Raw genomic sequence first — 26,149 nt, 5'->3', positions numbered from 1 at the left:
AGATTTAATCAGAGAAAACAGGGGTCATTTCGGGGGGGGGGATTGCGGGGGATTGCGGTTCCCCCGGGTGAGGTACGGGGGCGGAGCACATGACGAAGCCCCGCCCCCTGCTTCCGTCCGCCCCGCTTCCGGCCCTCATTCAGCCAGGAGGAGGCAGGAGAAGAGGGAGGGTAAGTTGCTTCCTCCCTGCCTCTCCCCACCCCTGCCTGCCTGGGGCCAGGGAGGGCCTTCGCGGGGCTTCCTTGCACTCCCGGCGGCCTTGCAGGTCCACTGCCGGGCCCCTCATGGGGCTCGGCAGTGGAGTTGCAAGGCCGGCGGTGGCGGCTGGGACCGTTGGGGGTGGTCTGTGTGGCCTTATGACACACTTCCGGTGATGTCAGGGTGTGTGGCATATGCTAATGAGTTATGCTAATGAGTTCCCCTAGCTCTTTTTCTACAAAACGACCCCTGCAGACAAAACATTAAAAGCGTTGGTTAGGAAGGAGGGACCACATGAAACAAAAAAAGTCTTCAGCTGCTGAGAAATGCAGCAACAGAAGGGGACAGACCATCTCCCTGGGGAGAGAGTTCCAGGACTTTGGTGCCATAACCAAGAAGGCCACGTTCTGTGTTGCCAGCCGCCTAATCTCGGAAGGTGGGGGGGGGGCACCTGAAGCAGGGCCTACGAAGATGGCCTTAGCAGTCGAGCAAGTTCATAAGGGATTAGGTGGTCCTTCAAGTAAGTTGGTCCCAAACCATACAGGGCTTTGAAAGTCAAAGATACACAAGCACTGGTTGGAAAGTTTCACACTCACTCTCGAAGGTAAAGAAGTAACATATGAAAGCCTACATTAACTGAGACACAAACATTCTTCCACTTTATCACACCTGGTTCACCGTCCCATGCCACTTTAGGAGAGTCCACTGGCATTATATACATACACACTCAAAGAGGGATGGATGCTCACCATCTAGTATGGGGGTCAGAGTTTTTAAAGGCTCTCCTCACCTGTCGTGAACACTGCCTCTCTCGCATGGCTTTAAGGCTACCATTCCAGTGCAGCAGCTGGAAGACTGTCATCAATTCCTGCCAAAGGAGAGTAGTCCAGTTTTGAGTACCATTTCAACACTAATGAAAAAAAGGGAAGGAAATGCGACACACATCCACTCACAGGAGACACATGCTTTTCAGGCACTAAGACCACCAAGCCTTCTCCCATCCACAAAAAAACACCACTGTTTTGGAATGACTTACGAGTGGTGCTCTAGATATAACCTTGAGTAATCCTGGACCACCCAGTTCCAGCCTCCTCTACAGGAACTGGCTCTCATGCAACTAGAAACACAGCCCAGTGCACCAGAATAAGGTTTCCTGCCTAAGTTTCCAAAATTCTACCAGGAGATCGGATCCTTCAATCTACCTGCCTAAGTACCTTTGCCCCTTAAAATATCTTGCTGGGATTCAACACAAATCTATCACATGCTTTAATATTCTTAGGATGACTGTCTCTGTGGCAATGTGATATGGTAGAGGGATCACCGGGCCGTTGACAAAAATCCCAGCTTTTATAGAGGTCTTTGGTGCTTCTCAAGGGGCTTGTAAAGGCCTTGTGTTATTCCATATGTTTCAAATAATACAGCTCTGTTATATCAGTGGATAGGGGGGGAAACAGTGCCAAGCTGCCTCCTGGGAAATAGTATCCATCTGCGCATTTGACGACGATAGTCAGAATGTCTCGTGAGTTGTGCTATCATGCGTACATGGCTCCTCTGTGCCACTTACAAGTCAGGAGCAGTTAAGTCACGCCAAGGTAAGCAACAGCAAAACCACACTCGCTTTGTGCAGGTCACGCTGAAGCTCATGCCAGAACTATCCCGTAAACCTCACAGGCAGGTCAGGGACCCCCCCCCCCCCCCCCCAAAAGCCCTGAGCAGTCTTAATGGATGGAAGAGTTTAGAACAGGATTTGTAACCGGGCAGATACAAGATTGTCAGTTTGGTTGATGCGTAGCTGGGCTTAGATGCAGAGCTTTGTGGAACTGGGAACTTGTACATTTCCCAGCACTCTCCACTTCCTTGAAGGGTAAGACGTTTGTTGCGGTCAGGGGTCATTTCGTAGAAAAAGATGCAGGAGCTCATTAGCATAGCTCATTCGCATATGCCACACCCCCTGACCTCACCGGAAGTGTGTCAGAAGGCAACACCTACCGCTCAGGCTCCACTGAACTGTTTTGGATTGCTAGCTGTTGGGGGAGGGACGCGCAGATCTGTCCTCGCAGATGAGGGAGAGCTTGTACCTGAATAAAACTTGGTCTTAAAGGTGCCACTGAATTGTTTTGGACCAGGGGGAGCTCTGCAACTTACCTGGCTGCTTCTTGCTCTGAGGGCTGCTGGGAGCAGGGGGAGGGGCTTGTTGCATGTGCCCGCCCCCTGGGCTCTTTACTGCCGGAGCTCCGCTCCTGTGCGCTCCTGCAGGAAATGACCCCTGATAGAGGTCATTTATTATCCCTCTTTTCTCTCCCTTAAGGTATGAAAGTGACTTAAGAACACCTAATTAAAATAAATGACAGTTAAGCAAAATTGTGTGCCTAGAAGTCATGGTTGACTTCTGGAGACCCCTAGTGGGGCTTGGACGTTTCATAGAGGTGGCTTGATTAGCCTGCCTTTTGTGTCCCGGCCCCGGTATTCCTTGGAGGTCCCCCTTCCAAGTACTTGCCAGAGTCAGCCCTGATGAGCTTCCAAGATCTGAGGAGATAGGGCTTGTCCGGGCTGTCCAGGTCAGGCACCCTTTGGGCTGCTCTTGAGGCCAGTGATGCTGCTGCTGCTGCTGCTGCATTGGCTGCTCTGCAGCTTTCTAGGCTGTCTAAACTTCTGCTTGACTCCAGACTTGGCACCTTAAGGTTGCCAGTTGGGAAAAACCTGGAGATTTTGGGGGGTGGAGCCTGAGGAGGGACTTAAATGGGGCATAACACCATAGAGTCCACCTTTCCAACGCAGCCCTTTTCTCCAGGGGAACTGCTATCTTATCACCTGGAGATCAGTTGTAATAGCAGATCTCCAGCCATGACCTGGAGGTTGGCAGCCTCCGCAGCTCCTGCTAGCTGAAAGCAGCTGGAGGAAAGCATGCCTCCGTCATTAAATTCCTCTTCTGAGAATGACTGTCCTCTGACCTTCTCTGCTTAAGCTGATTGCTGGCTGCTGACAAGTTGGTCACGCAAGCTGGTCTTCGAGAGCTCGTTGAGCTGCAAGATGAGCAGCTGCCTCCTTGCACGCAGGCTGGGTATGGCTGGTGTAATAACAGAGTATCATGGAAAGAAGCAGAAACGGGGATAAGAAACAACTGCAAAACGATAGCTAAGCAATGTGAATGACTATATTAACCATAGCTCGTACCACAGAAAAATCATCCATAGGTTCAATAGAAAGACTCTTAGTACGGTGCCACACTCAAGCTCAATCGATGTGCAATGTCTGGGACGCTCCCATTCCGGCTGCTTTATCAAAGACGGAACAGAATGTCTTCCTGTGCATCCATGTCTTGCCACTTCTCACAGAATTTCATTTACAGCTGTAAATGTTACGTCTTTGATAAAGCAGTGATGGAAACGAACTCAGAGGCCGGCAGGATTCGTTAGCCGGAACGGGAGTGTCCCTGAAATCGCACATCCTCCTCCTGCATAGTCAACAGGAGCGGTGGCACAGGGGATTTATCTGGCCGGGGCCCCCCCCCCCCCCATGCAAGAAAACAGGAGCTGGAAGGAACATACTGGCAATGGAGTCACTCTGTGTAAACAGGGCTATTAATGTAAACCTTGCTCTGTCAAGCTACCAGATTGTTACTATCCCTGGGAGACAAACAAAAGGAGACATCAGCACTGGGGAAGCTGGCTCATAGCAGATCCACCAAATAAAGCGTCAACTGTAAGCGCCGAGATGCCAGGCTTTGAGGAATGATCTGGCTCTGCGCCAGGCTCTAACAATGGGGCACTTGCACTAGGTTGTGCCTTGATCAAATTCCTCTCCATTCAAAGCACTGCCAGGATTGAACAACTGCCATCCAAGACTTCCTCTGGCAACATACAGTAAGCAATGTACACGTTCCTCCTTCGTTCTACTTCGTTCCACTTTGAGGTTTAGCTACCTAAGAAGAGCCCTGCTGGATAAGACCAATGGTCCACCTAAGTCCAGTATCCTGTCTCACAGGGTGGCCAAGCAGTTCCTCTGGAGGGCCTGCAACAGGGCATACAGAATGAGGTCTTCCCCTGATGTTGCCTCCTGCCACTGAATGTGGCTCAGTGGCTCTCCAGTTCTGAAAGAAGAGGGTGACATAAATCATGGGCCAGGTTCTAGAAGCCTGCAACTCATCCAGCTCCACGGATTATAAACTAGATTGTATTTTCTGAGGGTTGTGGCTGAAGAGGACATGTGTGCCCTGCATGTGTCACGTGTGAAGAGAGCATTAAGAGACTGCTGTGGTCACCCAAGATCCTTCTTCAGCTGCTGCTGCTATTTCACAAGTTTTAATTTTCCAAGCGAATATTATAAAGGTGTTGCTCAGGTTCTTTCTTAGAAGCACACAGATAAAGGTCCAACACTCTGCTGGTTCGTAGGCTGCATTTGAAGTGAGGGCTGCATTTTTAAACAGCTTTCTTCTCCGATTGGTAATCTGTTTTAACAGGCAGTTTCTTTCATACGGCAAAACAAACTGGCCAGACTATGCGGCCCCAACTCCACTGGGGCATTTTGCCGCCACTAGCAAGTCCCACCACCACAAGGCTTCATTTGTTTTTATGTATTTATTTTATTGCTTGCTTTACTGATGTATTTTTACTCACCGGTTTTATAGTTTTAGCTGTGTGAGCCTCCTTGAGCAGGTCTGGAAAGGTGGCACACACATTTTCTGAATACACAAATGAATGTTTAATCAAATTATCAAAAGTACCTGGAATTCCAACATTGACTTCCCTTTGTTCGACTCCAACATGAAGCGGAAAGCACCAATCCCAGTGCTCGGATTATCTGCCTCTTCTCTATTACCCTGCAGGAAAGACAACATTTAAGGGATCCGATTTCTTAATTCTGTGATTCTTTTTAGTCTAAAAGGTTTTATTGTATTGTTTGTCATATGTTGTGACCTCTTGAGAATTTCTAAATGAAAAAGCAGCATACAAATATTCAAAGCACAAAAATGAAGGGCCACGGCTTGGTATGAGCATCTGCTTGGTATGTAGAAGGTCCCAGGTTTAATACTGGGCATCTCCAGTTAAAAGGATTTGGCAGTAAGTGATGTGAAAGACCTCTGCCTGAGACCCTGAAGAGCTGATGGACCAGGGGTCTGATTTAGTATAAGGCATCTTCACGTGTTGAAAGGAAACACGCGCTCTTTAGCTGTTGGGCTGTACCGGCAGAGTGACCTGTGGTTCATTCGTAACATTTCATAAGAATGTTCATAAGAAATGTTCAGAGATCTGAAAAAGTGTGAAGAGATTTTTCTAAGACTGCAGACCACAGCCCTTCCACAAAAGACAGAACAAAACTGTCAAGGGTGCATTAGTTTCTACAGTTACCATAACAACAAGTGGGCAAAGATCTGGATCTTATAGGACACTGTTAAGAGAAGAAAGCTCAGCAAACAAGGAGGAGGGTAACGATTTATTTTCATGACATTTTGAGAGTTGTTAGAAACCCTCCCATAAGGATTTCCAGATGCAAAACACATTTATTTTCCCCATGAATCCACATGATTTCTATTCTAAGACTTCTCTCCCCCCCCCCATCAATAGGGCTCTCAGAAGCACTTACGTTGAAAGATGCCAAGGCCTCCAAGACGCTTTTTTCAATAAATTCATCTGTGATTCTCCGGGATGGATGTTCGTTGAAGACAGAATTCATCAGTGCAATTTTTGCCGCACTCCTCCTTGCTTCAGCTTTGGTGGGGCAGAACTGGGGCGTGGGGAGTATAAGCATCAGAAAAGACGACAGATGGCCAAGGTCAATTAGATCACATACTCTCCAAGGTGGTACCTGCCCAAAATTATTATGCTGCAATGGGGCATTGCTGCACTGCTATTCTTTGACATCCTGAAGTCATTAGGAGTGGGTTTTAAGAAGCCAAGCCACTCCAGCCGCTAAAATGCAAATTACACAAACAGCTGAAGTCAGCAGATACATACACGGAGAGGGAAACTCCATAGTTGGGACTGCAGTCAACAGAATTAATTAGCTTAAAGTCAAGAGGTAGCCACCTTATTATTATAAACAATCCAGACAGCCTCCCAAGCAGACTGAGTGGTTCAGAAGCCAAAAGTACTTCTTTTAAATGTCTGGGCAGTTTCAGAAACCCAGACTGCTTCTTTCGGATGTCTGTTTCGAATTGCAGCTTCATTCTATTGTACAGAAATGCATCTCTACCCGTAACCAAGAACATTTATGGACATTAACATTTACTGCCAGCTATCAGTTAACTTTGTGAAAGGAATGGCAGCTGTCAAGCAAAACTTCCTGGATGGATTTTCAGTCAAGGTGAGCCCTTTATAAGACCCCACCAGGATAATAATTGGAAGTGCATCTGTCTGGCTGCCTGAACACCGGATCCTAAATTCAAGTTCAGAATTCCCCAGCACCATCACCTTTGAGCCATTGTGGAGAGGGGGAAATTTTGGAAATCTCATTTGCTATAGATATTCCCAGCTGAGCAGGTTTCCCCCGCTACTCTTATGCTTTGAGAAGTGTGAACTGAGTTTACGGTTTATATATGGTTCCTAACACCAAATGACTCCAATTTTGAAAACAAGAAGGCTTTTCTTTAAATATACCAAATCAATGTATCACCTCCATAAAACCCACATGGAATAGCAGTCACACGGGTCAGGACGGTGCAGTAGAAAAGGGTCAAAATCACTATCTCTTGCCTCTTCTGTTAGTGGCAAAAGGGAGCAATTTCCCCTCCCCACCCCACCAATGGTTACTGCAACCCCAGGAATAAAAGTTTATGTGGTTAAAACATGGCTGCCGGTAGGGGAGGGGGCAGTTCCTTGTGTGGACCTCACAAGTTCCTTGCACTGGATCCAGCCCATAGTCAGCCCTGCTGCAACAGATTGTGTGCACATTTTGATGTGCCAAGTTTGCCTACCAAATTGTACCCCTGACATGTGCAGGGGGACATACCCCTCCCTCCAACCACCTGGAGCATTTTTTGATTATTATTTTTTTTAAAAAATGGTTTTAAAAGTTATAGTACCTAAAACCAAGGATGTTCACCCACAAATTCAAACCACATTAAAAAGTGATCTATTCCACTGAGGAATGGCCTGCCTGCTAGCTCACATTGTCCCCCTGCCCTTTCCAAACCTGGAAAACAAGGATTGTTTTGTTTTGAACTCGAGTCTCCTGCCCACTAATTGGAACCAGGCTCGGACCCCAATCACATTCTGTTGAGTCCAAGCTGGTTCCAGACTGCCTATTTTTTGTGTGTTTGTGGCCTAATCTCCTGAAATATGTCACATGTTTCCTTGGTGCTCTTTCCTTGTTGATAACTGGCTGCCTGGATGTTGAGCTGGACCTCCACCAAAACCTCCATGGTTAGATGGGCAGCTACAGTGCCTCCTTTACCCTCCATCTCTCTGTCTCTCTTTCTCTACCTCTTTGGCCTCTTGCCTCCCCTTCTTGAGTGAAACATGTTGCTTAGAATGTGCATGTGTGGACATTCTAATTTAGATTAATACTACAATCTGCTTGATTTAATTTGAACACTGTTAGCTTCTCCAGTCAGATGCTTGTATTAAACTTAGTTTTCATTACATCTACACTCTCAGTATTCCTTTCAAACCTGTAGAGAAACTTTGCCACTGGGGCAGCAGATTCCTTTACAGCTGTGTGTGGGTCACTTTCTTGACTGGGAATGCTAACTGGGTGTCAAAAGTGGGAAGTGGTGGAAGGAGGCTTCCTTCACCTAAGCTGTCTTATCTATTTGCTCTAGGAGCTCAGGGCACCTTGGCGTGGATTTGGGCCAAACTGGAAAGTCAAGCCACCTTCACACTGACACATGTATAAGTGTCATGGGCATGGATGAGGATGAGCTGACAGAGCCTGCAGAAACCACAGCTGGCCCCTCTGAAGCAGCAGAGGAGGATAGCTGGCAAGTCTTCACACCTAGCCCAGATAAGAAGGAAGAACTGCAAGCTGAAAGTCCTCCTGACTCAACCCTACGTGTGACTCATTTAAGGGAGCGACTGCGACAAAACTTAGCAAGCAGGCAAAGAGAGGCCAGGCTACAGGGGAGATGCTCAGCTAGCCCAGAGTTCTAATAGGAGCCTGGCCGATTGTGCAGCTGGCGAATTGGTAGCAGCATTTAACTCCACACTTTGGGCAGTACTCTTCGTGGAAGCAACAAGTCAGCTTCGTGCTGCTTGCATCCACTTTGGCTCGGCTCTTGCACCTAGACCTTCGGAACCCCTGGCTTTGGACTTGGCTCTGTGTTTCTGGCTCCTGACCCCGGCTTGGCTTTGGACTTTGCACTGTCTTCTTGGCTCCTGACCTTGGCCTGTTCTGGACTCCCTTTGACTGGCACCCCAACCCATGACATATAAGTGTCACAGGTCAGCCAGATCTTAGTGATAAGCGAGGTCTCCTCAGGAGAAGAGGAGCCCCGCGTAGCCAGCCTTGAGTTAACAGAAGCTGACTGGCAGGAAAATGAGCTGCAGGCTTGCCAGGATTCACAGCCAACAGCTGGTGCAAAGCCACTGACACGCTCCAGCCCCAATTCAGCAGGTGAACCTCAGCTGGCTATTCCCAGCCCACCAGTATCACCTACACCCTTAGAACACTGCAGACAGAGGCTGAGAACAGAGCTACAGACAAGACAACGAAGTACATGCCTCCTGGCCCAATGCCAGCTGCTTGCTGGTAACGAAGATGAGCAGTTGCAGGATTGCTTCTGAGCAACTGGTTGCAAGCATGCCCCTCAGCTGTGGGGCTATAAAATTAGCCAAGAAAGGCTGTTAGGCATGGATGCAATGCATATGATAGATGCTAAGCCACCAACTCTGCCTTGCCTGACTTCTGGACCTCTGACCTTGGACTGAACAACTCTGCCTTACTTGTCTTCTGGCATCTGATACTCAGAGCCTGCAAGCCAGTACAATAAGTTACATGTGAATCCTGACCCCCCACACAGTAACAAAGTGATCACCATCAAAATATGGAGCAAATAAGCTAACCAGCACCACTATACAATTTCACAGCTATTATCCATGCTGTATCAGTGCATGGTAGCCTAGTGATAGGAAACAGAATTTGCTGCTGTTGCTCAACAACAACTATCAATATACAGCCGAAGCTCTTTTAATCAATCCTATCAGATAAGAGCCCTGACCTGGTCAGCCTAGGCTAGCCCCATCTCATCCAATCACAGAAGCTAAGCAGGGTCAGCCCTGCTTAGTATTTGAACAGGCCACCAAGCAATACCAGATTCACTACGTAGAGGCAAGCAGCAGCAAACCATCTCTGAACATCTCTTGCCTCAAAAACCATAGAGTCACCATCACCATAAGTTGGCTCCAAATCCCCCGAAATCAGATCATAACTCTGTACAGAGACAAAGACATACAAATAATGCAAACACCAAATGAGGAAAAGTTCTAACCTGAAAACTGCCAAAACAGCTCCCTCCAGGCAAAGTGACATAGCAAACATATGGAGGACTGTTGGATGGGACCATCTCATAAACCACCAGAGCTCCATTTTTCAGATCAGCACCACGTGATTGCTTCATCTGCCAAAACTCCTGAAGAGCTTCTACAACATTGACTGAAAACAGAGAAAAGGGGATGTATATCAGAATACTGAGAATGAGATACGTATTTTTTTCACAGCAAAAAGAATAAGAAAAATGTAATATGGACGTAGCATGTTATACTTTCACTTTCCCCCCCTAGAGGGACAAATCTACTTGCATAGTTTCACTCACTAGCACCTATCAAACAGCCAACAGACAGATCTAATGAACAGAATCTCAGAAGCTTAGTCTCTTCAGAAGACAGATCCAAAGCTAGAGGAGATAACAAAGACTGATTTAGAAAGACAGCTATTGAATATCCATCACTTCAATATGTACTTCAATGTGTACAATACTCAAATGACTAAACAGTAAGTAGAAGGCACCAAAGGGTGTGGCTTTAAGTAATTCAGAGCATGTATACAGCACACACACCCTAAAAATAGTAACCCTCTCACTATTTAAAAACAGAAAGATGTTGTCATGCCTTGTTTACCATTCTGATGTGAAGGGAAAAAATGGTTATGGGCGTTGGGGGGGGGGGTTTAAGGCCAATAATAGCTTAACTAATCTGCACTGGCACTAAAATTTCTAACAAAAGTTGCAATGTTCTTGAATGTCCTGTGCCTATATGAGATGGATACAAGAATATTTTGTGATCAAAAAGTGAGTGACATGAAGAGTAGGCCTACTCAAGGAACACTTGTGACAATTCACATTAAGCTTGATTGGGATTCTAAGCCAGAACGGTATCCCTCCTTCCCCAAATAGAATTACATTACCTCCAGTATATGAGATAACAGAACCCTGCAGCTTTGTTTCATGCTTCTAGTAACATAATGAAACTTGCCCGTTAACTTCGGCATATACGTTTTCTAATGCAGCTTAACACCATTGCCTTAATGCTTTTAGCCTTGTCTGCAAGGTGGCATCAAGGGAGACAGCAATGAATTGTACTCACTGAGAGGTTCAAGGTGAGACTTTTCCCAATTCACCATTAGGCCTAACCTGCTATATGTGGAAATGGTGCAGTGAACGTGGTTATTCAGTAGGTCATGACTGGGGCCACAATTAGACAACCATCTAGCTATAGAAATATAGAGCAACCCTGTGTGCTCAGATGTGCCACCACTACAGCTATACACTTAGTGAGTATTACTCTTGGCCAGTGTTCCCTCTAAGCTGAGTTAGTGTGAGCTAGCTCACAGTTTTTTAGCCTCCAACTCACACATTTTTGCCTTAGCTCAGGAAGGATGGCTCCAGAGCAAACTAATGTATGCAGTAGCCAAATCGCTTGCTCACAACTTTAATGCCAGTAGCTCGCAAAGGAGAATTTTTGCTCACAAGACTCCACGGCTTAGCAGGAACATAGCTCTTGGCAGCAATACCGAATGGGAGGGGCACGTACTGGAACACCTCAGAATCCTATCTAAACCATAAATACTTCCTGTGGGATTGCTGGAACGGAATATGAAAACAGGTGTCCTTTAAATCAAGGACTGCGAACCACACACCCAGGGCAAGGAACTCGATCACAGAAGAAAATGAGACCATTCTGACCTTTGAAATTCTTAAGAACTTGTTTAATTTTCTGAGATCCAATATGGGCCTGCACCCACCATCTTTTTTATCCACTAGGGGGGGGAATCTTGAGTGGAAACTCTGGGAGTGAAGCCCCCATGGGACCTGTTTCACTGTGCCTTTCCACAGAAGTTCCCCTAGCTGGACTCTGAGTTCTGGGTTGGGGTTATCCACCACAGTCGAAGTTGGGTGGCAAGGGGGTTGGGATAACAATTCTAACCTGTAAATTTCCTGAACTACAGATAAAACCCAACTATCTGAATTTATCTGGCACCAAGGCTCTGCAAGTTGTGGCAGCCTATCCTTAAAACTGGGAACATCTGCAACTACTGGGGTGGATAGTCAGAACTTTACTGGTTGTTGGCCCTGGTCCCTCTGGGGGTTCTACTGAGTAGACCTCAGCCGCAGGGTACCCTTTCTTTTTGAAAAGGGGGACGACTAGAAAGGGCACTGAGGATACACAAATGACAGCTGGTGGTGCTGTCTCTGGCCCCGGCAGAAAGGGTTAGCAAAGCTGTGTTGCCTTTGAGAGAAACGTTATCTCTGGGCTCGAACTGAGGAAAACTTGACCAAGTGATCTGGCTGTCTTGTGGAGAAGAACTCATCCGTGGACTGCGAAAAAAGAGTTGATCCCTCAAAGGGGAGATCCTCAATTTTACAGCAAGTCTCTAGAGGGAGGAGCAGTGTTGGGTAGCCATAAGTGCCTCCTGAGAACTATGGCAAAGACCACTGATCTGGCAGATACATCCGCGGCATGTCTGCCTGCGTCAATCCCCTGTTTTGAGAGTTTAATCGCCTTGGACTGGATAAATTTAGCCATTCCATCCCCTTCCCCTGAGGTACAGTCCACATTCCCTTTCCTAGAAATCTAAGTGATTCTGTTGGTGTAGTGGTTAAGTGGTGTAGTGGTTAAGAGCCAGTTTGGTGTAGTGGTTAAGTGTGCGGACTCTAATCTGGGACAACCGGGCTTGATTCCCCACTCCTCCACTTGCACCTGGCTGGATGACCTTGGGCAAGCCATAACTCTGGCACAGCTGTTCTTGGGAAAAGAGCAGTTTCTATCAAGAGTTCTCTCAGCCCCACCTACTCACGGGGTGTCTGTTGTGGGGAGGGGAAGGGAAAGGAGTATGTAAGCTGCTCTGAGACACCTTTGGGTAGTGAAGGGCAGGGTATAAATCCAATCTCTTCTTCTTCTTCTTCTTTCATATTAGCCAAATGGGCACTGGAGGTGCTTACCCTTTGTCCTTACAAAGGACTCTTAGAGCCCCTAGACTACTCTTCAGGACCCCCAGAAATCCCTGGTTGCAGTTTAACAAACACTAAGCTAGACTACGTCTCCAGAAACCACAAGATCAGCTCTTCAACAAAACAGCCAACTTGAGTTGATATTACATTGCTTGAAAACAGCCAAAAAGGTCCTCTGTAGAAACAGCTTGGGCACAAGAGTTCTGTTCTCAGCCCAGACAAGGCTCTCCTGTTACATCCACTGCCCCTTTCATACTGCAAACCACTGTTTCCAGAGAGAACTTTAGGTCAGACAGCGGATAAGTATACGAGGCAGCCGCAAGCCTGGACTGAATTTAGTACTGTATTTCCAAAACCACAGAACAGTTCTATTAAGACAAGCATTTTGTTTGCAAATTAGAGTTCACAAAAATGATTGTATTTTGGAAAAACAAAGAAGTTGGCAGGGCTGTGGGTATACTGGTCCCACCCGGCAAATATGGCCTCTGCTCTAGGGAACAGCCTTCCTGAGGGAATCAGAAAAGCTTCCACACTTCTGTCATTTTGTTGAATTTGTAAAACAGAATTGTTCATGAGAACATTTTTATCAAGGGAAGTAGAACTGTAGTAAAATTAAAATCGTTGGGGAGGATTCTTTGGGATACCGGCTGCTTATGGCACTATTTATCATATGCATTTCTTCATTTTACAGCATTGTTTTAGGATTTCTGTAATCCAGTTTTTCCCATTTCTTATGTCACATCTCGCAGTCTTCGTATTGCATTGTTTTCTAACCTTGTAATCTAATCATATTACAATGCTTATGATGTGCCATACAGTTCCTAAGGCATCTGTACATTTTGTAAGCTACCTGGAGTTTCAGTGAGAAAAATTGAGAAAGACAGTGAAAAAGCACTACAGTAATGTTTAAAAGGTAGTATTATCCCATTCCTACAATTAAAAGGGCTATAATATACAGGTCTGACAAGAGCAGCATCAATATTTAAAGTAACAGAAATGCAGCAAAAAATTATTTTTCAGGCTATCCTGAGTCCATTAATTCAAAGGAAGCTAGCATGCACCCTATGTTGGGTAAAAGTTAGTATGTTTTGGTCCTCACTGGCATGCTTTTGAAAAGCCCAAACTTTACAATGACTTGAAGGGGGAGGGGGAACCTGCCAGGCCTGCATTGCGAATATACTGGTCCCCTTTAAGACTTTCTGTCTTGTATTTTAAATAAAGGCAGACTGAGGTTCCGATCTGAAACGAAGTGAAGGAAAACAAGCATCAGCAGCCCAAGCAAAACTAAAACGATTACTTCGGCTAGGATCAATTGAGAACGCTAGAAAAGATTTCTGTGATGTCCAGGTTTCCATGAACACTTGGCTGAGTCCCACTCCAAAGTATGCAAACACTGACTACAAGATAAAAAGCTTAACAAATAACAGCTTCCCAGAGACTCCGTACTGGCCCTTAGAACACTATGGAAAAGTAATGCTGTCCAAGATACATAAGCTGAACCTGGCTGCAGCACACAATGACACACGCTTGAAGACTGTGGGTGTTTAAAGGTTAGAACAAGAAGCCACCTTCATGGGCATCACGTAGCTCTCTTTGGTCTTCTGGCTGGAGTGTTTTATCCCTTCATTTGTCTCAGCTGCCGAATGCTACAAAGCCTTGTTCGAACTAGGAATGCATGAAAAACCTTCTGGTTTTTCTTTGGTTTTTATTATGTTGCCATCATGGGCCTTATCTTTTCACTTATTTTGGTAACTGAAGTTCTCAATTTGTTTCTTATTAAACCACATATATGCAAAATAGATATATTTGACTGGAATATATTAGAACGAAAAACACAGAAAATAGTGCAGAAACAAAGGCTTGATGGAATCCATGCACACAATGAAGTGCTTTTCTAGACTGCACAGTACCAATCTGGTGGACAGCCATGCTATCAACATTGGGGGCAAATTTCTATCCCAGCTGCACTTTTTTGGGGGTAGAATGCATAGAAAAGCGGCTCTTCAACTTTGTGCTTTTAGGATATTGTCTCCTATACATCAGTATACAAGTCCCCAAATACAACTGCTTAGCACCGTTGTCTTTCTGCAAACAAAAAAGCAAAGTCAGAGATCTGCTGATTTCAACCTCCTGAGTGGTTTAACCCTAGTCCATATAAACTATTGGAATACAAAAATACCCCCCCCCCCGAAAAAAAAACCCCTGCAACTTGGATCCAGGTTTGAATCCCCAGTGGCAATGGCGGCCTGCTGGGTGACGAGCCAGTCACACACTCAGCCTAAACTACCTCACAGGATTGCTGTGATGATAAAATAGAGGAGGGGAGAACAGAGAGGAAAAAGAGGAAGAGGAGAAAGAAGCGGAAGAGGAGGAGGAAGAAGAGGAAGAAGAGAATGGATTTATACCCCGCCTTTCACTACCCAAGGGAGTCTCAGAGCGGCTTACAAACTCCTTTCCCTTCCCCTCCCCACAACGGACACCCTGTGAGGTAGGTGGGGCTGAGAGAGCTCTGAACAGCTGTGCCAGAACTATGGCTTGCTCCAAGGTCATCCAGCAGCTGCAAAAGTGGAGGAGTGGGGAATCAAACCCGGTTCTCCCAGATTAGAGTCCGTGCACTTAACCACTACACCAAACTGGCTCTTTTTCTAAGCCATTTTGGGTCTCCATTGAGGAGAAAAATAGAATATAAATTAATGGAGTACAAATTTCCCTACATGTGAAAAATTATAAATTATTAATTTTAGATGCTATCCCCTAAAATTACGACAGTTAGTTAATTTTCTAGTATCTTAGGTTCAAAACATAGCTTTTGTTGTTTCAAACTGAAAACAAAAATTGTAGCTCTATAAAGGAACAGGATTAGTATGAGTTGTTTAATATAAAAAAGTGAAGGGGTCAATCTACTCAAAAGAAATATTGCACTCACATGAGAACGCAACCCAGCTAGTTCTGCTGTATCTCTCTGCTTTGGTACTATTGACTGTAGTACCCGATCCAGATGGGACTGGGGGGGGCACTGTGTTACAGTGGTTCAAGTCCTATCTAGTAGGGGGAGGTCTCAGGAGGTGGTGCGAGGATATTCCTGCTCTGCCCCACGGCTTTTGACCTATGGGGTTCTGCAGGGTTTGATCATGTCCCCCATGCTACTTAATATCTACATGAAGCCACTTGGGAGATGTCATTAGGAGGTTTGAACCGCAGTGTCACCCAGTGACACCCAGATCTGCCTTTCCTTTCCACCTAATTCCAAGGATGCTGATGATGTTCTGAACTGGTGCTTGGGCTGGATGAGGGTAAACAAGTAGAAACTTAATCCTGACCAGACAGAGGTTCTCTCCGTTAGTAGAAAGGCAGATCAGGGACTTGAGATCAATCCTGTTTGGGATGGGATTATAACTCCCCTTGAAAAGTCAAGTTTGCAGTTTGGGAGTGCTGCTGGGCACAGTGGTCACCTTTGAAATCCAGGTGGCTGGGGTGGTCCAGATTGCTTTTGCCCACCTTCAGCTGGTGTGTCAGCGGCTACCGATCCTGAATCACTCAGATCTAGCCACAGAGATCCATGACTTAGTCACATCTAGACTGGACTTCAACAGTGTTTGGAGGCAGCAGCTAGATCACTGGTTGGGGCCAACTATCAGGAACATGTGACTTTGATACTACAGCAATTACACAGACTACCGATCTGCTCCCAATTCAAGGTATTAGTTTTGACCTTTTAAGCCCTACATAGCTTGGGACCAAGGTACATGAAGGACCGTCTTCTCCCCATAAGTTTCTGCTCGAAAAATTAAGATCAGAGAGAGACCCTCCTGCCTGTCCAATCAAAGTCTGGTGGGTATTGAAAACAAATCAGCCAATATCATAATGAACATAAGAACATAAGAGAACATAAGAGATGCCAATGTTGGATCAGGCCAAAGGCCCATCCAGTCCAACACTCTGTATCACACAGTGGCCAGAAATACCAGTGCCATCAGGAGGTCCACCAGTGGGGCCAGGACATTAGAAGCCCTCCCACTGTTGACCCCCCCAAGCACCAAGATGACAGAGCATCACTTGCCCCAGAGTCCCTATCTATACCTTGTGGCTAATAGCCACTGATGGACCTCTGCTCCATATGCTTATCTAATTCCCTTTTGAAGCCGTCTATGCTTGTAGCCCCCACCACTTCCTGTGGCAGTGAATTCCAAGTGTTAATCACTCTTTCGGTGAAGAAGTACTTCCTCTTATCCGTTCTAACCCGACCGCTCAGCAATTTCATGGAGTGCCCACGAGTTCTTGTATTGTGAGAAAGGGAGAAAAGTACCTCTTTCTCTACCTGCTCTTTCCCATGCATAATCTTATAAACCTCAATCATGTCACCCCCAGTCGTCGTTTCTCCAAGCTAAAGAGCCCTAAGCGCCTTAACCTTTTCTCATAGGAAAAGTGTTCCAACCCATTTATCATTCGAGTTGCCCTTTTCTGCACTTTTTCCAAAGCTATAATATCCTTTTTAAGGTGTGGTGACCAGAATTGCACACAGTATTCCAAATGAGGTCGCACCATTGATTTATATAGCGGCATTATGATATTGGCTGATCTGTTTACAATACCCTTCCTAATAATCCCCAGCATAGCATTGGCCTTCTTTATTGCAGTCACACACTGTCTCGACATTTTCAGTGAGTTATCTACTACAACTCCAAGATCTCTCTCTTGATCAGTCTCTGCCAGTTCAGACCCCATCAACGTGTATTTATATTTAGGATTTTTGGCTCCAATGTGCATCACCTTGCACTTGGCCACATTGAACCCCATTTGCCATGTTGACGCCCACTCGCCCATCTTTGACAGATCCCTTTGGAGTGCCTCACAATCCTCACTGGTTTTCACCACCCTGAACAACTTCGTATCATCCGCAAATTTAGCCACTTCACTGCTTACTCCCAACTCCAAATCATTAATGAACAAGTTAAAAAGCAGTGGACCAAGTACTGATCCCTGCGGTACCCCACTGCTTACCCCCCTCCACTGAGAGAACTGCCCATTTATACTCACTCTCTGTTTTCTATTAATTAGCCAGTTTTTGATCCATAAAAGGACTTGTCCTTTTATCCCATGATTTTTGAGCTTACTTAGGAGCCTTTGATGAGGAACTTTATCAAAAGCTTTCTGGAAGTCAAGGTAAACAATATCTATTGGATCCCCCTTGTCCACATGTTTGTTCACCCCCTCAAAGAACATTAACAGGTTAGTGAGACAAGATCTTCCCTTACAGAACCCATGTTGAGTCTGCCTCAATAGGTTTTGTTCATCTATGTGCCTACTAATTCTTTCCTTAATAATGGTTTCCACCAATTTACCCGGTATCGACGTCAGACTGACTGGCCTGTAATTTCCCGGATCTCCTCTGGAACCCTTTTTAAAGATGGGAGTGACATTAGCTACCTTCCAGTCCTCAGGAATGGAGGCTGATTTTAAGGAGAGATTACATATTTTTGTCAGGAGATCCACAAGTTCACAATTGAGTTCTTTCAGAACTCTTGGATGTATGCCATCTGGGCCTGGTGATTTATCAGTTTTTAAGTTGTTTATCAGTTTTAGGACCTCCTCTCTCGTCACCTCAATCTGACTCAGGTCTTTCAACACCCCTCCCGAACTCAGCGGCTCTGGAGTGGGCAAGCACCTCTCATCTTCCACAGTGAAGACGGAGGCAAAAAATGCATTTAGCTTCTCAGCCATTTCCCTATCATCCTTCAGTACTCCTTTTACCCCTTGGTCATCCAAGGGCCCCACTGCCTCCCTGGCTGGTTTCCTGCTTCTAATGTATTTGAAGAAAGTTTTATTGTTGGTCTTTACATTTTTTGCTATATGCTCCTCATATTCCCTTTTTGCCTGCCTGACCACAGACTTGCATTTTATTTGCCATAGCCTGTGTTCTGTTTTATCAGCCTCACTGTGACTAGCTTTCCACCGCTTAAAGGAATCCTTTTTACCTTTTACAGCTTCCATTACTTTGTTTGTTAACCATGTAGGCTTTTTCTTATACCTGTTTGTGCCTTTCCTAACCTGCGGAATATATTTTATTTGAGCTTCTAGAATTGTAGTTTTAAACAGTTTCCAAGCTTCCCCAATGGTTTTGACCCTTTCTACTTTTCCCTTCAGTTTCCTCCCCACATGTCCCCTCATATCAGAAAAATTACCCCTTTTAAAGTTAAAAGTGGTTGTGTGAGTCTTTTTGGCCAATTCCCTATTTGTACAAATGTTGAACTCAACAACATTATGATCACTGTTCCCAAGCGGTGCAATCACTTTTACATCTCTCACCAGGTCTTGAGTGTTACTTAGGACCAAATCAAGGATCGCCTCTCCCCTGGTAGGTTCCATGACCATCTGCTCCATAGCACAGTCATTTAGAGTGTCTAGAAACTCAATCTCTTTCTCTCGACTAGAACACATATTGACCCAATCAATGTGTGGGTAGTTAAAATCACCTATTACGACACAGTGTTTTTGTCTAGCTGCTATCTTTAATTCATTCATCATTTTATAATCCTCCTCTATCTTTTGATCCGGTGGGCGATAACAAACTCCCAGTGTTAAGTTTCCTTTTGGCCCCCCTATTTCAACCCACAGAACTTCAAGAAGCGAATCCAATTCTCTTAGCCTCTCGATCTTTCTGGACTTTATACCCTCTCTGACATACAGAGCCACCCCACCTCCAACCCTTCCCCCCCTATCCTTCCGATATAATATATAACCGGGAATCACCGTATCCCACTGATTTTCCTCATCCCACCAAGTTTCTGAAATACCCACAATGTCTATTTTTCCCTCTGACACCAAGCACTCCAACTCCCCGATGTCCTGGCCCCACTGGTGGACCTCCTGATGGCACCTGGTATTTTTGGCCACTGTGTGACAGAGTGTTGGACTGGATGGGCCTTTGGCCTGATCCAACATTGGCGTCTCTTATGTTCTTATGGGTACTTTTTAGTGGCAACTGCATGATTATGGAAGCACCTCCCCAGGGAGGTGCGCCTGGCCCCTCCCTTTCGATCTTTAGGACGCAGCTGAAGATGGTTTTATTTAAGACTGCATTTAATTAATTGTGAATTTTGGTTTTATGTTTTTTAATATATTTTATTAATATTGTAAGACATCTTGAGCTCTGTAGGAAGAAAGGCAGCTAATAAATATTTAAAATAAAATAAATAAATAAATGTGTTTTCGGGCTCTGGGCATTTGGGCACTGTGAAACACCATGACTACTTTTAACACACACACACACACACACCCCTCTTTGGAATTTGGCTTGGGGGTAAAACTAGACGCCGCAATATGAGCCGTGAACGTTTTTTGTAAGCATGGTGCTACAAAATGGGTAGAGTCCTTTGAAACAAGGAAAATACTAAGTAAAGTAAGCAGAAAGTGATGTTTGCAAATACTTGTGCACAGCAGAACATCTGTACTACTTTTATTTTTTAATCAGTGCCCCACTTTTACTATTTTGCAACTGCTTACGGGGGAAGGCAGCACAAATTAATGAAGAAGAGCACAGATAAACCAAACCAACCCCAGTTTCTGGCAACCAAAGAAAGCGCCTCTCTTCATTTTGTGCCCTACCACTTTCTCAACTCATCCTCATCAGGAGACGTCTCCTGAGGCTTAGCCATAGCTTATATCCTACTAAGATTAGACTTTTAAACAGTTTGCTACTTCTGTCTACCATGCAGGGTAATGACTGCCTGACTTATCCCCTACCCTACCACATAACCCCCACATCTTGCTCAGGAGGGACTGGTAACTTGAAGGGACAGTGGCAAGAAGAGATGAACAGCGGAAGCACTGCTAGTCTTAAACTGGAAGCCATAGTCCACCCATCCAAAAATGTCTCTCAGAGAAAATTAAGGTTGTGGCTGGAAGCAGTAAGACAGAAACTGTCTGAAGGACTTGTGAAGAAAACCAGCAGCTCATGTTTAACATTCGTTACTCATTCTTGCAGGCATTTACAGTCACAGTCCACTTGGCTGTTAGTTATCTCCATTGTTTATGGCCTTGGAGCACAGACACTGGTCCCTGCTTTGTGTATGACAGCAGATCTGACTTGCATATTAAATAGGAAAGAGTAAATGATTCCACATGGCCTTGAAGGTTTCCAGAGCCAGAAAAGCAGCGCTGAGTTTAAGTCACAGATTGCTTGCCAAACCTTACCGCTTAGAATGTGCAAGGCAGCATCTACTAGACCTGCTACCCTATCTAGACATCAAATGTTCCGAAGAGCCACAGACTCCCTCCATTTGGATAAGGAAAAAATATTTCTCCACTTGAGAGTTTTGTAAAATATAACCCCAGAACAAAGTGCGCTACAAGCTGCGCAGATAAGGCATGTTCCAGCATAGGCGGGTCAATTACCGGGTTCAAGCACATAAAGAAACAGAGTACTGCAAGAAAATACAGCCATTCTGTGGGGAAAAGGGGGGGGAGAAGGGATTAAAATAGGTTCTTACAGAAGGAAACCTCTGTGGGGAATAAAAGACCCCTTTTCCCTGACACTAGTCTAATCAAAATTTTGACAAGCATCCTATAAGCTGATGTGTATAATCAAAATTCTCACAAGTTTGTTACTCAGTTTTAGTTTCATCTGGTATATTTTGAGACTAAACTCTAAGACTTTTGGTTTGGAAGCCTAATTTCAACAGAAAAGGAAAGCAGGAAGAAAAAAAAGGAAAGGAAAGCAGAAATAGCAGTCTTGAAAATAAATCCATGAGTAAACAACCCTCTGGGAAGGTAGTTTATACTATGTCACCCACTACCAGTTTGAAAGCTCTGCTTAGCAAAACAAAGAGGGCAGGAGACAGGGAGAGGAATGCCTCAGAGTACTTGGCAGCACTCCAGACACTCTTTTTTTTCTCTTTCTCAAACATTACAGTAACTTTTCCACCCTGCAAGCTACCAAAATTAGGGACCAACAACACTAAAGCTCCCTTGTTCAGAAACCCACATGCAATTTTCCATCAAAAAGAGTACACTTTTACTTTACACCTTTTATGTTCTTGTCCAGTCTTCTAGCCCCTGGTATAGCTCTGATGCAGCATAAGGGACAAAACTGTGCTATAGACACAGGATGAAACAACACTACTTGCATACACCAAAAAATTCAGAGTTTGCAAGACAATGCCAGTTATAGTTTTAAAAATGCTAGTTGCGAGTATGAGCCACAAACGGCTTTTCCTAAGGCTTGGATGTTCAAAAAGAGTGCTGATCTAGAGGAGAAACTAGAGAATGTGGGTGTAAGTTGTCCCAGCTCACCTCTCACATTATGGGACAGGCTTAACCAAGCCTCTGTTTCTCAGCTACCCATCTGCAATATAGTGACAATAGAACCGATTTGCCTCACAGGGCTATTTTGTACCTCAAGTCACTGATTCTCAAACTTTCTGAACAAGAATGTCCTTCTAAATTTACTTTATTGTTCAGGACCAGCACTACTTCCCCTTCCCCAAAATAAAAAGCAGCGCCCTCACATCAGTTAACACTCAGCTACTTCATGTTCCATCTGTTGCATTTAGTGGTTAGAAATATATAGCACTACTGAGCAATGGGCTGCATTTTAGGACCACTTTGCACATTGTGCAGAAGCAAAACCTGGCTTTGCCATTAAGCCTCCTCTTCAAGTTTACCCTGCCAGTTCAACCCACCTGCAAGAGAGTCTCCACCCACATTTTGACAGCCGTTTTCCAAGCATTTGGAGAAAAACACTGCTAAGCAATATTTGGCCAACTGCCAGAACGAAAGGATGCAAATCTAGGGGGGGAATTGTTTTGTAGTCAACAAGGATGTTTCCCCCTCTTCCTCTATATAACATGCATTAAGTGTAAACAGTCTTACTAGCAGACAGAATACACCTATACTCGCTCAAAAGTACCACCTTGACACAGAGTTTTATTAAAACGTCCTGGCAGAATGGCACTCTGCCCATGTTCAGAGGCACCTTGCCCACCCGTTTTAAGCAAGTTATCTGAAGAGACACTTCGCAGTTGCTCAAATATACGTTGCCCTTTAAAAAACAAAAGAATCTTGTGCAGCTAGAAAAAGACATTCTGTACAAGCTCAGAGGTACCCGGTTTTTAAACAAACAAAAAACATGTTTTCTTATTGTAAAAATCAGAGGAACCTCCTGTAAATGCCACAAATCACCCTTTTGCTCCTACACAAAGAAAAGGCAGCTTGCTCATGCCCAGAGGCACTGCCCTTTCCATTCTATTCAGGCTCAACTCTGTTTTATCCTGCACTAGGAAAAGGCACTCTGCACATACGCAGAGGCAGGGCCAGAGCCGCAAAACCGGTGGCAAGCGTCACCTTTCCCTCCCTTCCTCCTCACCGCGGCCGTATCCCTGCGTGTGCTTGGCGAAGCTCCTGACAACCGCCTCGACGGCCTCCCTCAGCACGACGGGCGGCCCCGTCGTCGACCCTCCCGGGGAGCCGGAGGCGCCGACCGCGCCAGGCAGGAGCGGCGGGGGGAGAGGCGGCAGGGGCGGCGGAGGGGGCGGCGGCGGAGGCCCCAAGTTGCGGGAGAGGCGGCGGCGGCGCTGAGGCGGCAGGAGCGGGGAAGGAGGAGGAGGTCACGCCAGGCCGTAGCGACCGCAGCGTGCCCCCGACGCCCGGCTGCAGCCGCTGGGCTCGCAGGGACTCCATCATCATGGCAACGCCGAGCCGCCGGAGAAGAGGGAAAGAATAAAACTCCGCTGCCTACACCCCGCCTCCTCTCTCCCTCGCCTCATCCCGAACTGTCAATCATCCCCTGAGCCGCAGCGCTTCCCCAATAGCGGAGCACGTCTCCGGACAGGGGGCCGGCCGGGCAGGCATGCCCTCCAATCGCCGTGGCGATCGTCTCAGAGGTTGTGGGCGGGTAAAACGAAAAGCCCCAGTCGCTTGGATTAAGAACGCTTTAATAAGTGGGCGGGTACTTTGGTACTTCATCCAATCAGCGTCGCGATAATTTCATGGGCTGGCCGGACGGGGGGGGGATATTAACGGAGGTGAGAAATGAGGGGGTTGGCTCAGCCCCTCGGAGTGAGCCAGCCAATGAGCGTGCCCCTTGGATTAGGTTTGTCGTACGAGCGCTACCATGTTACTCCCGGAAGTGGTGCCGCTGCTGCTCTCTGTAGTTCTGGGACGACGGATGAGCGACCCTTGCCCTAGAGCGGCTTTCGGCTGGCAAGGCTCCGGGGCGGCCTAGAGCGCGAGGGTCCCTACGCGGGGGTGGCGCCTCGGGGAATCTCTGGGGAAAGCTGAGGGCCCTACGGTGCACCTAACCGAGAAGGCGGTCTCCTCGCAGAGCTGCACCAGGAGGCCCGACGTCCCCTGAGAGTAGAGCTGCACCGGGAGACCCGTCGAGAAAGGGCGCAGCCCCGCAGGAGAGAGAAGGAGCCCGCCGGAGCTCTCCATCCCCTCTCCGGGCGGGAGGTGCTGAACAGAAGGCAAAGCGATTCGAGCGATGGAGTCCTGGGTGCGATTCAGCGCCCAAAGCCAAGCGAAGGAGCGGGTGTACAGGTACTGTCCCGGGCCGGGAGAGGTTGGGTGGGAGCAGGTGGGTTCCTGCGGGTTGCTCTGCCAGGCGAGGTTCGGAAGTTCCTGCCAGACCAGTGTTCCCTCTAAGCTGAGTTAGTGTGAGCTAGCTCACAGTTTTTTAGCCTCCGGCTCACACATTTTTGTCTTAGCTCAGGAATCTATGCAGCAGCCAAATCGCTCGCTCACAACTTTAAGGACAGTAGCTCACAAAGAAGAATTTTTGCTCACAAGACTCCACAGCTTAGAGGGAACATTGTGCCAGACTCTGGCTGTTCAGGAATAAGGCTGAGCTCTGCCACGGTTTGTGGGTTTGCAGGGGGAGGAGGTGCTCCGAGGCTTGAAGGATTGGTTTCTCGGGGTTGAGGGTGGGATGTCGGGGGTTAGTGACGGTCTCTTATTACAATCTGAGATTTTAAAGAAAATCGAAGCTCAGTGGCGCCTACTAGGAAGTACTCCAGCATAAGGTCAGAGAGCCCTTCATTAAGTATATAGGTGTATATACATGCATAACTGCTGTGGAGGTATGCACCATGTATCTGATGAGGTGAACTCTGACTCACAAAGGTTTGTGCCAGAATACATTTTGTTAGTTTTGACGGTGTCCCTGAAGTCTTGTTTTATTTTGGTGTGTGTCAAGCACTGTGCAAAGAGAAAGGACTTTAACCCAAAAAGAACTTGTCTATCATGTCAGGAAGAAGGCTCAAAAGTACAGATTTTAAAAAATGACGACAGGGGTTTGTTTCTGGCAGTTGCATATTGTGTGACATGGTGACCGTAGTGAGGAGGATGAACGTTATTAGTTGCTTTGGGTCGCCACTGGGGAGAAAAGCTGTGTATAAATACCTCAGTAAATAATTTTGGGAGTGTCATAGATGCTAAAGGAAGCCTAGGTGGAAAAGAAGGAAATTTTGTTGTGAAGGGGCAAAAGAACAGCCAGAGGTTTTGGTATTGTGTTTCTCATAGCACAGCAGCCTGAATAGCCCAATTTGGCCTGCTGAGCTTCTTAGGGCTTGGGAGCTAAGTACAGTCAGCCATGGTCAGTACTTGGGTGGAAGACTATCAAGAACGGTATGCAGAGGAAGGTAATGCCAAACCATCTCTGCTCATCAATTCATGCAATTTGCCCACCAATTTGTGCAACAGTGGTAGGGCTTCTAGTGTCCTGGCCCCACTGGTGGACCTCCTGATGGCACCTGGTATTTTTGGCTACTGTGTGACAGAGTGTTGGACTGGATGGGCCATGGCCTGAGCCAACATCAGCTTCTCTTATGTTCTTATCATTTGCCTTCAACACCCCATGGTTGTGAGCTTTGTGACCCAAAACAGGGGGGGTGAATCCCTTATTTGAGAGTCAGTTGCAACTCAACAGCACATGCTTCTTCTCATGGCAGCTTATATAAGCCCCCAGTACTTGAAGCTGACAGTGCACATCCACACATTGCACGTGCTGTTTTTGTCTGGCATCTGATACTTAGAGGTGCAGTGCTTCTGAACACAGATGCTCCCTTTAGCCATTGTGGCTGATAGCCACTGATAGACCTGTTCTCCATGAACTTGTCTAATGCCCTTTTAAAACTGTTACTGCACTTCGTGGTCATGGATCCTGTACTGTGTGAAGAAGTGGTTTCTTTTGGTTGTCCTGAATCTGCCTACCATTGTGTGAGCCTGTCGTCTTGTATTGTGGAAGGGAAAGGTCATTTTTCTCTCTACACTGTTTGCAATTTTATAAATGGTCATTTCCCCTCCCAGCCATCTTTCCCCCCCTAAACTATAAAGCTGCTTCATCTGTAGGTGGAATTGCACTGACAGAAGAGGAAGTAATTTCTCCTCCTTCCTTGCTGCAGCCTACCAATTTGTGTGGCTGTTCTTCCATGTAGGTCCTGTGACCCCTGTAATCAATAGGGAAAATTGATGATCGTTATGCTTGTGAATTGTTGGATTCAGCCCGAATGCAGCTGCACTGTAGATCTCTATAAGGGCATCATCAAATGATCACCTTTGTTTTCTGATTTTTTT

General features: G+C 46.2%; 2 protein-coding genes across 2 annotated transcripts in view; one reads left to right on the top strand and one right to left on the bottom strand.

Annotated features, from left to right (window-relative positions):
• LIX1L (limb and CNS expressed 1 like) overlaps positions 1-23,320 on the bottom strand; it is a 26,641-nt gene extending 3,321 nt beyond the window's left edge. Inside the window, 6 exon segments of the mRNA XM_015408352.1 lie at positions 989-1,066; positions 4,922-5,017; positions 5,782-5,922; positions 9,623-9,786; positions 22,944-23,139; positions 23,141-23,320. Of these exon segments, the coding sequence (XP_015263838.1) occupies positions 989-1,066; positions 4,922-5,017; positions 5,782-5,922; positions 9,623-9,786; positions 22,944-23,139; positions 23,141-23,263 (798 nt within the window). The 5' untranslated portion in view covers positions 23,264-23,320.
• A 420-nt stretch (positions 23,321-23,740) lies between these two features.
• The window catches only part of PEX11B (peroxisomal biogenesis factor 11 beta), an 18,286-nt gene continuing 15,877 nt past the window's right edge, over positions 23,741-26,149 (top strand). The window contains exon 1 of the mRNA XM_015408346.1: positions 23,741-24,115. Coding sequence (XP_015263832.1) covers positions 24,060-24,115 — 56 coding nt within the window. The 5' untranslated portion in view covers positions 23,741-24,059. The remainder of the gene's footprint in view (positions 24,116-26,149) is intronic.

This window comes from Gekko japonicus, unplaced genomic scaffold (assembly GCF_001447785.1).
Source record: "Gekko japonicus isolate JY-2015 unplaced genomic scaffold, Gekko_japonicus_V1.1 scaffold457, whole genome shotgun sequence".
NCBI lineage: Eukaryota > Metazoa > Chordata > Lepidosauria > Squamata > Gekkonidae > Gekko > Gekko japonicus.
Note: the sequence above shows the minus strand (reverse complement) of the source record. Positions and strands in the feature narration are given on the sequence as shown.